At 38.5% G+C, this 17809-nt stretch overlaps 1 protein-coding gene across 2 annotated transcripts; it reads right to left on the reverse strand.

Annotated features, from left to right (window-relative positions):
* Positions 1-342: 342 nt before the first annotated feature.
* On the reverse strand, positions 343-16854 carry zmynd10 (zinc finger, MYND-type containing 10). 2 transcript variants are annotated; one of them, XM_051702369.1, is made up of 12 exons: positions 16760-16854; positions 16545-16653; positions 6368-6484; positions 6197-6250; positions 5936-6088; positions 5686-5774; positions 5444-5535; positions 5166-5338; positions 1731-1856; positions 1424-1545; positions 1191-1316; positions 343-816 (listed from the first exon to the last, which is right to left on the reverse strand). In XM_051702369.1, exons 1-12 carry the CDS (start codon positions 16843-16845, stop codon positions 741-743), a joined length of 1323 nt encoding a protein of 440 aa, XP_051558329.1. In that variant the 5' UTR covers positions 16846-16854; the 3' UTR covers positions 343-740. The 2 variants fall into 2 exon arrangements, with proteins under 2 accessions (XP_051558329.1, XP_051558330.1); XM_051702370.1 differs by lacking the exons at positions 16545-16653; positions 16760-16854 and adding an exon at positions 9975-10105.
* Between the last annotated feature and the right edge of the window lie 955 nt (positions 16855-17809).

The following is a 17809-nucleotide window of genomic DNA, read 5'->3' on the forward strand; positions in this document are numbered from 1 at the left end:
AACGGGTAAGCAAGAATTAAATTTGCTGTGGTCCCCCATTCACCGCCATTCAAGTTTAACCAACTATGATGGCTTCCGCTTCGTGAACACAGGCATGTGAAAAGGGTCCATTGTGCATATTTCTGTCACAACTATCATATATCAACAAAATTGTGATTTTTAGATCATGTCCCTCACTTAAAGTTCCATGACAAGCGCCCAACAAGCCAATCACACCAATAGGAAGTAATGAAAAAGCATGGGATGAACTTCACCTGAATATCTTAATAAAATGACAAAAAGTATTTTATAATTTCAATTTGTATTTAATAATTATATATCAGTTTACAGGTTATAGTGTAAAGGCTGCATTCCAATAAAAACATTTTAAAATATAACTCTTGCAAAAATTGTGTTTCATATCAAATTGAGTTGTTCGTTCAACCCAAATAAGTAATAAATCATGTTCATAAACACATACAAAGTATATACGAAAGCTTACTTATCTCTTACCTATTCTGATCCATCATACAAAACATAGTACAGCAGCTAATAAAACAAACTCAGTACCATCAGGAACAGTTGCTAATATCCTTTCCCCTTTTCCAATCCTGTCCACAATTAGTGCAGCAGTATTACAATTCATAGACTCTAATGCACTTCTGTGTTACACAGCATTCATCTTTGTTGCTCTCGCTGTATTGAGCCATCTTCTCTTCATTTTGCAATCCTGTAACTCAGCTTGTGATGTAGAAATCCTTCTATAGTTTTTGCATGGCCTCTGCCATAAGTTTGCATGCAGGCTTGTGCTTGGGCCAGTGTTTCACCTGACACTCCCTACAAAGAAATGCCAGACAAATAGAATTACCAGTAATGTAATCCTGTACCTCTTCAGGCTGGGACTTCCAAGGTCTGTCAAAGTGATTCAAAGATTGATTGCTATAGTACTGTACATGTGCTACAGTATGGCTGAAACAAATACTGGCAAAACTAAAACCTTAAAGTCTTTCATCAAGAAACTGAAGTTTAAAGGTACAAAGTGTTAATGTAGCAAAGGACGGATAAGTATTGAAAAAATTGTATGGGGCAGCACCAACTACATTGAACTTGACAGCAAACCTGCACTGTTACCTCAGAGGGAAAAAATACTTATTGTCTCTTTTATGTTTCAGAAATTACATTTTAACTTGTATTCTCATGTGTTGATATACCTGTTGCAATACCACTCTCCCTGACAGCGGGAGCAGCGTTTCACACCCATTGCTCCACAGGCTCCACACTTGGGTTTTTCTGGGATTAGATTCTCCATCACATCCAGATTATATGTTTGAGCCAACCTGATCATAAGGGCACAGACAAACAATTATTCAGAAATTAAGAGTTAATCTTCTCCCCATGCTTTGCATATAAATTTCAGATACACATTAAATCAAGTTCATCTCACCTGCTAGCTTGTTCTCGTAAGTCATTGCCAGAGGGGTTGAAAACATTTGTAACTTGGTATTTAGCTATGGCTTTCCACTTGTTGGAGTTCTCTGTTACAATACTATTCCATATCTCTGGCACCTGAAAGAATGAGAAAGGTGTTTTGTCAGAATCCCGCCACTTGGTGTAGGTGCCAACGTTAAGAATCTAATGTTGGGTTGACTTACATGGAGTCATGAAAATAACAAAGGTTATCCTTTTTTACTACAGGACTGATTAGATTAGGTGTTGTGCATGTGCTTGTGTATGTGTGTTTGTTAGAGTACCTGCTCCAAGACAAGATCTTTTTTAGGGGGCAAAGGATCTGTGACAGAAAGGTGACTGAGAAATTGCTTGAGATCAACTAGGTTTGGTAGCTGATCCATCACAGCCTCTGTCAAAAACCCACAAAGCTGCACACAAAGTCATATAAAGAATCATAATGATAGGTTATGAATCAATCCATTCCAAATGATAACCAAATATAAGGATTACACTGCTAAAAACATTAATCAGATATGGTGTCACAGGACAATACATGAACAGAGACTATGAGAAAGTTTATCATTCAGCATGAAAAATTACTGATTTTATGTACATTTTATGTAAAATAAATATATTGGTGTTGTCCCAATAAGCAATATTAAACAAGTTAAATTTGACAAAAGATTCCTTACAATCTGTGTTGTACAACTACAGTACATACACTTTGTTGTATGTTGTTTGTGTTGTAATGATTTTATTGGTAAAAAAACAAAACAACAACAACAAAATAAACATTAAAGCAGGTAAAAAGATAAAAAAATAAAACAGTGGTTACTTCTGTAAAGACACATAGGCTTGTAAAATATTATGCAGATGTTTGAAAAAGTTGGAAAGGTTTGTGCAGAGCAGGATTTTACTGATCAATCTTTTCAGATACTAGGGTTTGTGGAATTAGTGACTTGGAGCTGCATTTTATTAAACAAACAAGGAACTGAAGTTTATTTTGCACAAAACAAATAAACACACCATACATTGGACTCATATGCAGCATGCATATCCCAATCTGCTTTAATACACTGCAAAGGCAAAACACAGTAACTACACATTTTATCAGAACTGATTTAGGACTGAATTGGGTCTCTAAGACTATGATTTGCCCTGTGATAGATGGGTTTGGCTCTACTATGATCATATTTAGAGAAAACAGTGAACATTTGAAAATCCACATTTGGCAGGCATTTACTTCAGTTCAGTGCTTAATTTGTAAATGAAGAATTGCGGGATCAAAAACAATGATTAAGAGGCGTAGAGACCAATGCTGACCATACGACCTTAGCTTTCCCGGATCACACAATGACGTCACTAAACAATGACCCATGGACCGCATAGGGATGCCGTGGTGTGTGTTTTTGATGGTTAGATTACTGTCTGAGAAACAAAATGTTTAAACGGTTTTACATTATTTGCACATTTTCTTATTATGCAACAGAACTAAGAAAAACAATTAATTTCATTTCACAATTGAATGGGTTAGTGGACGCATACCTAAGGGATATATGGACCCTAAGTGCAGCTATAAACTAGGAAAACTGATAAATACACTAAATATAAATAGGAAGTATGCAATTATTAATAATAGACTCTCCAATATTGGGCACAACATCGCATTCTGCATCCCGGGCACGCTTGAACATTACAAAAAGTTGCATCTCTCAATTCATCCATTTTATAGCACCACAACAAAAAATATTAAACTCACTAGTTTGTTGTTGGACGACTTGTGAAACATCCTGTCCCATTGTTGTGTATCTTTATATGATTTCTGTCTTCTGACTTACTTACATCTGCTGTCTTCAGTAACCCTTGGTCATTCAAATGCTCCCAAACAGATGAATAAAGTTGCTTTTTTGGTGGATTTGAGCTGGCAGATCAAATTCATCTGTTATATTTTGGAGTTTGTGTGTTTAAACCCTAGTTTCACATGAACTGAAAGTTCCTCCTGATTAACATTATTAGCAGAGCTGTCCAGGGGTGCGGTTTCATTTTCTCGTGAACACTTTTGATCAGGAACACTATCAGCCTTACCTTTGTTTTAAATAATGAATATAAACTTGACTGTCTTTTCGACATTTTCGCTGAAATTAGCCAACTTTTATAAGAAAATATCGCCAGTTTGACGCCCGTTCTCCGCTTTCCTGTGCTTAGTGCGCATGCAACTACAAGCATCAACCAATGAGAGAGATTTTGCACTAATAAATAAAGCTGGCACACCTGCAAGCTCTCACTCTCTCTCTCTCAAACACACACACAAAGAGACACAGACTGTTTCAATTTGACAATGCTCTGGTTAATGCCGGATCGTCTAAAACAACAACTGGAATGCAAATATATTAGTATTTGGTAGCATTTCCTTTATATTGTTTAACTTGGATCAAACGTTTTGGGTAGCCTTCCACAAGCTTCTCACAATAAGTTGCTGGAATTCAGGTTTGTAGGCCTTCTTGCTTGCACATGCTTTTTCAGTTCTTCCACATATTTTCTCTCGGATTGAGGTCAGGGCATTGTGATGGCCATTCCAATACCTTGACTTTGTTGTCCTTAAGCCATTTTGCCACAACTTTGGAGGTATGCTTGGGCTCATTTGGAAGACCCATTTGCAATTAAAGAGATAATGTAGCAAATCAGGACAAAGCTAGAACAGGATTCATTATTTTCACACTGAAATGTCATGAGATGCAACTGGCTGTCAAACACATATCGAGCAACACATAACATATAATCTGCACATGTGTTTTGTATGTGTAACTTATGTGTAGCTTATGTGTATTTTATGTGTATTTTCTCAGGCACTTGTTGAGTAAAAATAGATGCACAACTTGCATTATTTCAGTAGTATACCCAAATGACAACAGTCAAGTCATACTGTTCATGTGCTGTACTTGCTATAATTTTACTTCAAAGTTGTTTCTTCATCTAATAGCAATGTCAAATGTAAATCAAGTCAATCACTGAAACATCAGTGCTAAATTGAGTAAGAAATAACATGTATATTATGCATGTGTCCATGCATATAAAATACTGATAATTCACCATTGTTGATAGTTCATTGTTGCACAGAAAGTCATGGTGATATAGTATTTATTTGTATGAATATAGTACTCATTTCTCTTGTAATACATAAAGAAATAGATATCCTGTGATAGTCAACTTAAATAGATATGAAATTATTATAAAAAATATAATTTATGGAACGGCAAAAAAAAAAAAGAAAGAAAAAAGAAAGACACTCTTACATACCTCGGGTCTCTAGAGACCCTATACACTTTTGGTACTTAAACCATTATAAATAAATAAATAAAAAAAATTTGTTGCAATTTTGGCATTTTTTTGTGTCACACTATTTATAAGATATAGATTGAGGAATACTAAAGAGGTGTGGGCACAATTTCCAAAAAATGGATGAGGTACAGGGGGTGGAATTAGGTCCTGGGTCTCTAAAGACCCGAGGTATGCATTTAAGGGTTAATGACAGATTTTATGTAATCCCTAAGGAAAAATGAATGGGGAAAATACTTCCGGAACCAAGATGGCTGGAAAAGTGGGCTGGCACTTTTGCTCTCTATTGCAGGTATGTTTTTTTACTTATTAACTTAATACAGTAGCCTATAGTAACCGTATAATGGCTCACTCAGCAATGATATTACATTTTATTTTGTCAAAACTGTGGAAAGTCTTACCTTTAAGAGTTGATTTTTGTTAAAGGAATTGAAATCATATTTTCTTTGGCAGTCTGGTTTGAGTATCAGGTTGAGTAGAGCGATCCACACTTGGCCATCATGTTTATTCAACTTTAGTTGATCCTCAGGCAGGATAGGCCTCCACTTCCCCTCTGTGTACTTCTCCAATTTACCTAGAGATAGAGACAAAAGACAAACGTATAAATTCTGACTGTGATAATATAAGGGAAGTGAGAAGAAATACAACACATATGCTAAAATACAACTGTGAGACCAACCTCTGTTCCATGGGCAATTTTCCACCAACTGAACCAGCAGACATGGCACGTTATGAGTGCTCAGCATCCTTGAGAGCACACTCAAACTCAAACTAAATAAGATGGGGAATATTCAACATTCGTTATTATTAGGCATATGTGTTTAGTGCATTTATATCATTTATTAGTGCATTTCTATAGTAGTCTGTAAAATGTAATCTGTTAAATATTGTTTCCCAGTGGTATATACAGTACAGTAATACCTCTCTATGTGATCAGTGATGTAGCATAGCACTGAAAGAGCCTTGATAGAGATGTCAAACTCTAACATATCACTTTGGCTTTGCAGATCCTACAACAAACAGTATACCGTTTATACACAAGACAATGTGCTACATCTGAATATTTTGATTAAGTTAGATGGACAGTTAGGAAAATGTTAAGACAATTTGCCGTATTGGAATTTGCCTGCCCTTAACTGTTAATGGCCCAACAGAAAACTGTGTTCTTCACCTGTAAAGATGCAGTGGCTGACATCTGTACGTCTATTATTCGGTTCTCAGCTGGGACCTCTCCGCAGACAGAGCGTCCTGCCAGCAGTGTGAGTTTGCGATGACAATAATCCACCAAGTCAAGTACAGCATCACCTGCAGCCTCACTGGACTCCTGCATGTGTATCCCACACACATCAGCATTTAAGAATTCTCATATTACAACCCTCTCCAAGGCCATTTATTTTAATTACATAAAAATGTAATTAAAAGAACTGCTTACCTTGTGGAACATAATTGTCTCCAGCAGGTTTATAATGGTAGCTTCATGATGAATCTGCGATTGTGGAAATTAGAGAAAAATGCAATGGCCCAAAGAAACTGGGGGAAAATGTACAGGCTTGATAACTGTAGATTACATGGTATTAAGCAGGCCATTATTGCACACACTCACCACCATGTAGAGTAGAAAGTTGCTCTTTGGATTAAAGTCCTGAAGTTTGCAAATTATTGTAAACACTTTATGCTTCCAGACTTCTGTAAGTATCATTGCATGTACCAGAGTGGGTATCTGGAAGAAGTTCAACAACAGCAGTTGTCATTTATTTAAATGTTTTTCATGTGTATGCACAAAAATCTGTTTCTTTTTCAGTGCATTAAAGTAGTGAAAAAAGCTAAACATAATTTATTCTCTAGTAATATATACTAGAGAATAAATAAATACATTTATTCTTTGTGTTATATTACCCTTTTATTATTAAAAAAAAAAAATAAGACACCGCTGCTGCTATGGGGTTTCAAATATAGCTGCTGAGGATCCTGACGAAGTGACAGTAAATTTTTTCAGTAAGCATCTTTCTCTTTTCTGACTGTCGCAATTTACTGCTATCAATTTTTTTCCTATATAGAAGGTTGTGGAAATGTAACAGCAATTTTTTTCTTTTCTATTGGTGCAAATGGGACGCAAAAAGAATATTTGCTATGGTCTCAAAATTACAGCTATAAAAATTCACCCCAAATAGTGTGTTCTCTGTTCCAGACTTGGAAATGTGAAAAGGGACCATTGTTGTTATGTAACAATACAGTGGTGCCACAAAAAAAATAAAAATAAAAAAAAATAAAAAAACGTATTTAGACTTAAAATATATTAAATTAATAGCATTAGATAATGTAGGCCTAATATCTTAAAGGCAGAGTCTATTTGCACTAAGTGCAATAGCAATATACGCTATTTACACTTAGTGTAAATAGCAACCTAAAGCATCTTCTTTGCACTAAGTGCAAAACATGTTAGATGCTATTTACACCCCGGTGCAAATAGTGGCAGATCCTATTTACACCCCTAATTAAATACTAACATAAAGTATAGGAGCATCACTGCAGCATGTTTATTGTGTTTATTTAGTGTCCCACAGAGACCAACCCCTACCCCTAACACTAACCTTCCCTTACATAAATTAACTATATTATCACCATGATATTTTGTGGTAAAATCATAGTAACCACAAAATTAAACATGGCAACTATATTAACACCATACTGTTGTAATACTATGGTTAACTGCATTAAAACTATTGCTTCTGCAAAAAAAAAAAAAATAAATAAATAAAAATAACCTGGTTACTACAATATTACTATAGTAAAACCATGGTTCATTTTACTCTTAACTCCCTGACCAAATCACTGCAAGAAAATCAACCTTTATATTCATTTTTATTTATTATTATACTTAGTATTTAAGGAAATATTAAAAGTGGAGACATGAAACAGGATGGGAAAAAGTGAGAAAGGTATAGCTGCAGACATAGCTCCAAAAAGGGGCGTGAGCTCCAAATCGCCATTAAAGATATAGGGAGCCCCTAACCTTAACCCTTTTGGAGTTGGCACAACCCCCTTTTTGGAGTAACCCCGCCCTCTTTTTAGAGATTCCGCCCCCATTTGGAGGTCTCCAGTGTTCTGAAATATTTGGTTTCTGAGATTTTCGGTTGCACTGGGCAGCACATACATAAATATTCATGAGTTTCCTGTTTCGTGTTAAAGCAACACTGAAAATATTAGTGCATGTGTAATGGTAGCCAGCTAATAGATAGCTGTGCAATGTGTATAAACCTCACTCTCCTGACCTCAAGAGGTGGACTAGCGACTGACGCTAGAGGCTGTAGCCTTTAGCCTCCTTGTTAGCGCACCTGTCTCCCATGCCGGAGACGCAGGTTCGAGTCCTGTATGGAGCAGGTAGAACAGGAGCGTCACAATGGTACCATGACTCGGATGGGAGTGAGGTATAGGGGGGTGAGTGTAACAGTAGCCAGCTAACAGATAGCTGTGCAATGTGTATAAATCTCACTCTCCTGACTGACGCTAGAGGTTGAACCTTTAGCCTCCTCCTAGTTAGCGCACCCGCCTCCCATGCCGGAGACGCCGGTTCGAGTCCCGTACGGAGCAGGTAGAACAGGAGCGTCACACATGCACAATCTAAAAATTTGAACAAAATGTGCCTTTTCACAAAAATGTCAAAATGAACATCAGATATTTTTTTAAACTTCACGCTCAGTCTTGAGGGTCCGGTGTACGCTCTGTTTAATGTTTTATGGTCAACATAAACAATAAAATGCCTACCATGTTGGTTTCACCCAATGACTTTGATTTGGTGGACAAAAGCGTTTTAAAATATAAATATTTTAGAACACAATTGTTGAACTTTTTTGTTTCACAAATAACAATAAAAGATTATTCTGCACTAGTTATGCCATCATTTATTTTTTCAGGAATTTCAGCTTTTAATGAGACTTTGACCTTTTTTTACTGTCTCCGGACACCACATGACATTTTTTAATTTAAGCCCCAGAAAAAATATCAACATGAATTTAAACTCAGAAATTGAAAATATGCTCATCATAGAAGAGGTGTATTCAAGTTAATGGTTTGTGTGAATTGCATTTTTAAATGTATTTTTAATTTTATAAATCTGGACAAAAATGAACATGACTTCATTGACCCATAGGACACATGGCCATAATATGCACCTGTTACCCTCTGTTACTGTATTTTATGATGAATTTTGTGAAAAGAATCCATGTTATGATCATGAAAAAGTTTTTTTTTCTAGATTGCTCACCCACTGTCACATATACGCATATTTTCTACTCCAATGACTGGACTAGTCAATGTAGTTTGGGCTGTTTCTACGAAGGATGCTTAAACAGTTGTGTAAAAAAGTTTTTTTGGGGGGTGAAACCCTGAAAATTGTTTGAATTAAAAACATGTACATGTTGTAACTCTACATTTGTCATAGCAATATCTTGCCTTATGTTCTCTTCTTTTTAAAGGTGCAGTATGTAAGACTCAGAAACCCTTGTTATTAATGACACCTGTGGCCATTAAGTGATCTGCAGCCAGCTACCTTTTGCTCGTGCTCGTGCTCATGCACACACTCCATAGGGACGCGAGAATCGGCCAAAACAATGACGTAATGTACAAAGAGACAACGTGATTCGCCGGCATCATGCTGACAGATGAGGTAGCATAATTAAAATTACACAGTTATGATTGTTTTACTACAAACTTTGAGACTGTATATTGTATTTGACTCAACAGTGCTGGAACAGGGCTAAAACAAAGTGTGGATATAGGTCTAGCTATGCGAGACTGTAGTTTGAAGTAATCACTTTTCTTTGCATGATACATTGACTGCATTTATACGATAGCCTATGTGGGCGATAGCTAGCTAACCAGCTTTATCAGTAGCTGTTAGCTAAATTTGGTGGATGATGACAGTAGCTGTTTATAAAATAGACTGTACATTATAAATATGTTGACACAATTCAGTATTGATGTGATTCCATCACAACTGTCATTTTGATATATTGATGCGCTATTGTTTTATAATAATAGAATATATATATTTTCTGTATAACCAAGTTACGTCACACTAATGGGTCTTTTTGCATTATCTTGAACACTGTCTAGCATTCATTTCATGTGTTATTGTAGTTTAGCTAAAATTACACAGATCAATCCTTATGGCACTATATTTCACATGCTTTGCAGTTATGTAAGCTTACCTGTCCAATAAGAAGAACACCAATTCAGGGTTGGTTTTGATCAACAAAACCAAACAAAGGTCCCTCCTGGAATCAAATGCCCTGCCGATGTTCACTCTAGTTTTCACTTGACCACGATCATGTTCCCGCTTAGCCAGACAGGATTCAGTAGATAAATGTTTTTTGTTTTTTTTTGGCTTACTCTGAGTTCGTGTAGGAGTCGGTGTTGTACTGGGTGCTGGATGTTTGCTGGATTCCATCTCTAAGATAACGTTACCTAGTGTTGCAGTTTGTTGTCACTGTTGAATAGCAGAAGAGAAGCACTGATTATCCTTTGGATAATCCCGGCAAAAGCGACCCGCTCCCTTCGCATGAAAATCAGTCTACAGGCTTTAATAGGCAACCTAGGAAGTCCGGGAAGGGCTCAAGTTGTGTTACAAGCCGTTCACACATTGGCAAAAAAAGGCAAATATTACATGAAAATTGTTACATATTGCACCTTTAAAGAAAGATAAAATATTTTCTTGAACTGTTTTCTTGACCATTTTTGAAAGTGAGTGAAACTTTTGAAAACTTGCATTACCTTCAGTGGTGTAAGTTTCATGTCAACACTAGGAAGGACAAGTCATCGCTAAACTCAAACATACCTGTCTTTTCGCTGTGGAGAAAGAGGTCGCGCGCTCAGGGTTGCCAGATTGCGTGACTAAAGTGTCACCCTAGCAGATTATTTCCAAACTGTACAAGTGTCAAGATCTAATTAGGGGATTTCACCTATAGAAATCTGGCAACCCAACACATGCCCTTAAAGTCTGTTATTTATCAAATGTAGAAAATAAAATATTTTACTTGCATGATTAGTTCTAATTTATACATGATACAATTAATCTAAAGAGGATGGTGGTTTTACAAGGGGGATGCCTTTTGGTATTTCTTGCAACAAGGGGGTTGAAATGTAGAAAATAAAATATTTTACTTGCATGATTAGTTCTAAGTTATACATGATACAATTAATCTAAAGGGGATGGTGGTTTTACAAGGGAGATACTTTTTGGTATTCCTTGCAACAAGGGGGATGGTGTTTCCTTGTCCTCTCAGACTTTGCTGATGACAGAGTAAAGGAGACTTACTGGGGCCAAGGCATTCACCCCCAGTGGGGCTTGGGACCTGGAGTACCAAAGAGTACAGTGGGCTGTCTTCGCAGAGGCGAATAGGCCCATATCTGCTTTGCCGAACATTACCCAAAAACTTAGAACCGTCTGGGGATGAAGTCTCCATTCTCCGACCATTGGTCCCTGGCGAGACAGCATGTCCGTTCCGCAGTTCAGACAGCCCGGAACATATGTCACGTGCAGGGAGAGGAGATGGCGCGTGCTCCACACGAGGAGGCATTGCACCAGGCTCATCATTGGTAGCGATTGAGTGCCACCCTGGCAATTTATGTACGCTACCACTGACATATTGTCTGACCGAATGTCAGAATGGAAAGCCTTCACAGCTAAGACGATGGCTAGCATTTCCAGGCAGTTGATGTGCCACACCCGTTTCGCACCCATCCAAGTGCCGAAAGTCAGGCGTCCATCGCACAGCATGCCCCAACCCGTGTCGTATGCATCCGTTGTCCCCACTTTCCATCTGAAAACCTGACCCTGCTGATAAAGGTTTGGAGCTGTCCATGGTGCTAGAGCAGCCAGACAGTGGTGCGTCACAGTGACATGGTACTTGATGTTTAGGCCAGCACTGGAGAGGTTTCATGTGTAAAAGACTGCCACCATAAAACCCAGCATTTTCTGAAATGACTTCAGTGGAAATGCTTTCCCCAGTTTGAACTGAGACAGACACTGATGAATGGTCTGAATGCGCCCGCTTGTGAGGTGCACACACATGCTCACAGAGTCGAGTCGAACCCCCAATAAAGGAGATTTGTTGGCTGGGAGAAAGTGTGCTTTTCACCCAGTTGACATTGAGACCTAGGCTGTTAAAATGGTGAAGTATCAAGTCTTGTGCTCGCATAGCAGAGCCTCTGATTGGGCCAGTAATAGCCAATCATCGAGGTAATTCAGAATGCGCACACCGTTCATCTTCAAAGGGGCGAGCGCTGCATCAACATATTTCGTGAATGTGCACAGGGCCAGAGACAATCTGAAGGGGAGGACTTTGAATTGATATGTCGTTCCCTCGAACATGAATCTCAAGAACAGCCTGCTTTTCTTTTTAATCCATCATTTGCTGGCAAACACACGTGAACAACATTTTGCACAACATCCCGGTCTTGGCGAACTTCAGTGAAAAGTGGAACAGCATGTGTGTTGTGCCGTGCTTTCTTTGGATCTGGGCCAAGTAGAACGGCGGGCTCCAGACTCCTCTTCACGGCGCTACACTGGTCAAGACCGCGCCTGCTGCCCCGGGGAGGGGGGGGGGGGGGGGACACTCACGCATCTTTGTGAGCGTTAACCAGACATGGCGGTCCAAAACCACCAGATGACCCATCGCTTTTCCGATGGCCTGCGCGGTAAACTTAGTAGCTTGCAGCGCCAGCGCTAGATCCTCCTCAGGTTCTTCCATCTCTACCTCGCGGCCCCGCCGTGCTTCCTCACGTGGTCCCTCGAGACTTTAAAAAAAGGAAGCAGTTGGGAGGGTGCAGGAGGCGGAATCGTCCCTCAGAACGAGGGCGACCCTAGAGCAGAGCGTCTTGAGACTCATGTCTTCACAGTAAGGGCAGTCTGTCTCCATTAGAGCTGCTTCGGCATGGGTGCGTCCTAGGCAGCGAACGCAGCTCTCATGTTTGTCTGACAGAGCGATGTGTTGCTCACAGTAACACTTGCGATACAACATCTTTGAAAAGACGCGTACATACAAGCGGCTCTTAATATAAGTGTTTTACAACACTTGGACAGAATATATATATATATATATATATATATATATATATATATATATATATATATATATATATATATATATACACACACACACACCGATCAGCCACAACATTAAAACCACCTGCCTAATATTCTGAGATGCTATTCTTCTCACTGGAGAATGGCCAGACTGGTTCGAACTGACAAAGTCTACGGTAACTTAGATAACCTGTACAATCGTGCTAAGAATAGCTTCTCAGAATGCTATTCTGAGATTGGGGTTGGCACTGTTTTGGCGGCACGAGGGGGACCTACACAATATTTTATTGTTGTGGCTGATTGGTGTGTGTGTGTGTGTATACAGGTGCATCTCAATAAATTAGAATGTCGTGGAAAAGTTCATTTATTTCAGTAATTCAACTCAAATTGTGAAACTCGTGTTTTAAATAAATTCAATGCACACAGACTGAAGTAGTTTAAGTCTTTGGTTCTTTTAATTGTGATGATTTTGGCTGACATTTAACAAAAACCCACCAATTCACTATCTCAAAAAATTAGAATACATCATAAGACCAATAAAAAAAACATTTTTAGTGAATTGTTGGCCTTCTGGAAAGTATGTTCATTTACTGTATATGTACTCAATACTTGGTAGGGGCTCCTTTTGCTTTAATTACTGCCTCAATTCGGCGTGGCATGGAGGTGATCAGTTTGTGGCACTGCTGTGGTGGTATGGAAGCCCAGGTTTCTTTGACAGTGGCCTTCAGCTCATCTGCATTTTTTGGTCTCTTGTTTCTCATTTTCCTCTTGACAATGCCCCATAGATTTTCTATGGGGTTCAGATCTGGTGAGTTTGCTGGCCAGTCAAGCACACCAACACCATGGTCATTTAACCAACTTTTGGTGCTTTTGGCAGTGTGGGCAGGTGCCAAATCCTGCTGGAAAATGAAATCAGCATCTTTAAAAAGCTGGTCAGCAGAAGGAAGCATGAAGTGCTCCAAAATTTCTTGGTAAACGGGTGCAGTGACTTTGGTTTTCAAAAAACACACTGGACCAACACCAGCAGATGACATTGCACCCCAAATCATCACAGACTGTGGAAACTTAACACTGGACTTCAAGCAACTTGGGCTATGAGCTTCTCCACCCTTCCTCCAGACTCTAGGACCTTGGTTTCCAAATGAAATACAAAACTTGCTCTCATCTGAAAAGAGGACTTTGGACCACTGGGCAACAGTCCAGTTCTTCTTCTCCTTAGCCCAGGTAAGACGCCTCTGACGTTGTCTGTGGTTCAGGAGTGGCTTAACAAGAGGAATACGACAACTGTAGCCAAATTCCTTGACATGTCTGTGTGTGGTGGCTCTTGATGCCTTGACCCCAGCCTCAGTCCATTCCTTGTGAAGTTCACCCAAATTCTTGAATCGATTTTGCTGGACAATCATAAGGCTGCGGTTCTCTCGGTTGGTTGTGCATCTTTTTCTTCAACACTTTTTCCTTCCACTCAACTTTCTGTTAACATGCTTGGATACAGCACTCTGTGAACAGCCAGCTTCTTTGGCAATGAATGTTTGTGGCTTACCCTCCTTGTGAAGGGTGTCAATGATTGTCTTCTGGACAACTGTCAGATCAGCAGTCTTCCCCATGATTGTGTAGCCTAGTGAACCAAACTGAGAGACCATTTTGAAGGCTCAGGAAACCTTTGCAGGTGTTTTGAGTTGATTAGCTGATTGGCATATCAAAATATTCTAATTTTTTGAGATAGTGAATTGGTGGGTTTTTGTTAAATGTGAGCCAAAATCATCACAATTAACCAAAGACTTAAACTACTTCAGTCTGTGTGCATTGAATTTATTTAATACACGAGTTTCACAATTTGAGTTGAATTACTGAAATAAATGAACTTTTCCACAACATTCTAATTTATTGAGATGCACCTGTATATATATATATATATATATATATATATATATATATATATATATATATATATATATATATATATATTACCGATTACCTGCATGCAAGTAAACTCAATAAAATAACTTAATAAAGGAAAGAATTCATAAACTGCCGGACCTTTTGCCATTCTTTGTATACTGTAGGTGTACAGTATAGACACAACATTAACCAATCACAACCAAGTGTGCTGAAAAGATGAAGTGCATGTGACTGCCCGCTGTTATCCCTGAAGCAGCAATAACCTACCTCAGCTTATTACAACCTTATTAAAGAAAAAAACTGGCGTAGGACCACATAGATAACTTTATTTTCCGTGCAGAGGCGCTTCTGTATCTCGTGAAAGAGCCAATGTGAACGTCCAATGCGACCGCCCCGCTCACGCGCCGCTCGTGTCTCGCTCGCCCTGCTCACGGAGGATGTGTGAACCCGGCGTTAGTGTATATGAATAGTATGTTTACTTCTATTAAACATCTAATACTTCATTGTGTGTGCGCGCATATTTGCATTGCTTTAACCCCTCTTTGTAAGTCCCGCCTTCTCGCACACCAGTTGGTCGATTGTAAGCGGCATGCAGTAACTATTGGCCAAATTCCTGCCTGTCAATCTCTCCGCGAACGCACGAAGCGCTGTTGTGTTCGGCATTAAACAGTTGCTTGACCGTAGCAGCAAATGACAGCTGAGTGGAAACAATGCCCAAACGAAAGTGCAAATTTACAGAAGATTTGCACAAAACATTCCCATGCTTTCGTCCAGGTCGAGATCCATGGGAAGCAGAATGTATGACTTGTAAAGCTGGCACTTATGTGTCAGTTGCTAATAAAGGTGCACTTTATGCACTGACTCTTTTATACGAAGCATAAGGTGAAAGTTCATCAGGTAAATTAACGGACTACTTTTTGCGACCAGGTAAAATTGTTATCACATTGCTTCATTTTCTATGGCCATTCAAAATAATAGTAATAGTAAATGAAGGTACACTCATGGCATACAATTTTTTATTTTAGTACACGGACATTCAAAAGAATGTTGGGCATTTTTATTTATTTATATATATTTGTGTATGCTAATAGAGTGTCTTTTTCACTGTATTAAAGTTTGCATTCATAGTAACACTGTTTTGAACCCTATTATTCCACCCCACCCCAATCCCCTTCAGCGAAAAAAAAAAAAAAAAAGGTGTCCTCTTTTTGGAAAACCAGAATATGATTACCCTAGAAGCCATGTCACTTAAAATAATTTTATTGAAAGAAAAAATACATTTAGGCTCTGGTAATGAAACAGCAGTATCACCTTTCCAAGATTTATAACTAGAAACTAACATTTCGTCGACTTTTGCCGCATCCCACAGCGCAGCACATTGAAGGTAAATGGAATTTTGGTCACAAACACGGCTGCGCGGTCATGCAATGACGTCACATTGTAAATATCAATACTGTAAATATAGACACGTTCCAATAAATGTTGCTGTGTCCGAAATTACCTATATTCCCTAGAGCATTAAACCAGGTTTCGGATATTTTGCAGTGTTGTCCGAATTCTGAATATTTCACTCATTTATACCAATAATACATTCTGGTTTACAGTGTAGTGTGGGTCAATGTTGGTTAGCGTGGCTCTGTTAGCCCCTGCTAGTAGATATCGTAACTACACCATCTCTGGGAAAAAGCGTCTTTCTCCATTGATAACAGATCAATTGAAACCCACATTTGCTTTCGAGTAAAATTAGGAAACAGACAGATTTATTATGGAACGTTGTTAATAAATAATAAATTACCTTTCCAAGTGAAATGAAGAGGTCTTTTATAAATTCCTCTTGATTGGCGCTGGCATTTAGAATAGCCTGCATATTGAGTTTCTCAATGAACTCATGCTGGCGAAACCACCTTTTCAAACAACAAACACGACGATGAGTATTGAATGAGGATAATGATTACATGCGTGTACTTTAGAGCAGGTTAACTTTTACTTTTAGATTGTATATTCACGTACCTTGGACTTCCGACATCACGCAATGACATCTTCTCCAGACTTTGAATATATCCTTCAGCTTCGCCGTGTAGTAGTAATGAATTCATCTCTTCTGGGTGTCCTTCGTTGTGAAAAAACAAAACAAAACAAAAACGACAAAAGTCTTGGCCACTTTCTATTCCTACAGACAGTGTGAAAACTGTTACTATGGTTACATGTAAACACTGACGTGCGAAAGTGACGGGACAAGCACTCGGGTTCGAGATGAAACGTTTTAGGAAATGAGAAAATTATCTACTACAGATGGTCAATACATAGACTAATTATTTATCTAATTAGTAAAGCATCCTCTTAAAATAATTACGCTTTAATTTGCACAAGAAATGCATTTTTTGTTTTGTTTTTTTAAATCTTGGTAATAGGACCAGAAACAAAAAGTACATTTTCCTAAAAAGGACAGTTCACCATTATCTCATTATTTACTTTATCTCAGTGTTTTAGCTCTGTAGGTCTATACAATGCAAGTGAATGGTGGCCAGCATTTTAAAGCTCCAAAAAACATATAAAGGCAGCATAAAATTAATCCTTGTGATTGGTGCAGTATGTAACATTACATTTTCATGTAATATTCACTTTTTCACAATGTGTTGGCAAAACGGCTTGTAACGCAACTTCAAAAATGAGCCAATCCTGGACTTCCTAGGTTGCCTATTAAAGCCTGTAGGTTGATTTTCATGCAAAGGGAGTGGGTCGCTTTTGCCTGGAAAATCCAAAGGATGTGACGTTTATGTGCGCTCCTGAGAGCCTTGCCTTAGTGCGTCTCTTCCGCTATTCAACAGCGACAACAAACTGCAACACTAGGTAACGTTATCTTAGAGATGGAATCCAGCAAACGTCCGGCACCCAGAACAACACTGACTCCTACACAAACTCAGAATAAGCCAAAAAAAAAAAAAAAAAAAAAACATTTATCTACTGAATCCCGTCTGGCTAAGCGGGAATGTGATCGTGGTCGAGCGAAAACTAGAGTGAACATCGGCAGGGCATTTATTTCAAAAACTTTCAGCGATC

Source organism: Myxocyprinus asiaticus, chromosome 7 (assembly GCF_019703515.2).
Source record: "Myxocyprinus asiaticus isolate MX2 ecotype Aquarium Trade chromosome 7, UBuf_Myxa_2, whole genome shotgun sequence".
NCBI classification, from domain to species: Eukaryota; Metazoa; Chordata; class Actinopteri; order Cypriniformes; family Catostomidae; genus Myxocyprinus; species Myxocyprinus asiaticus.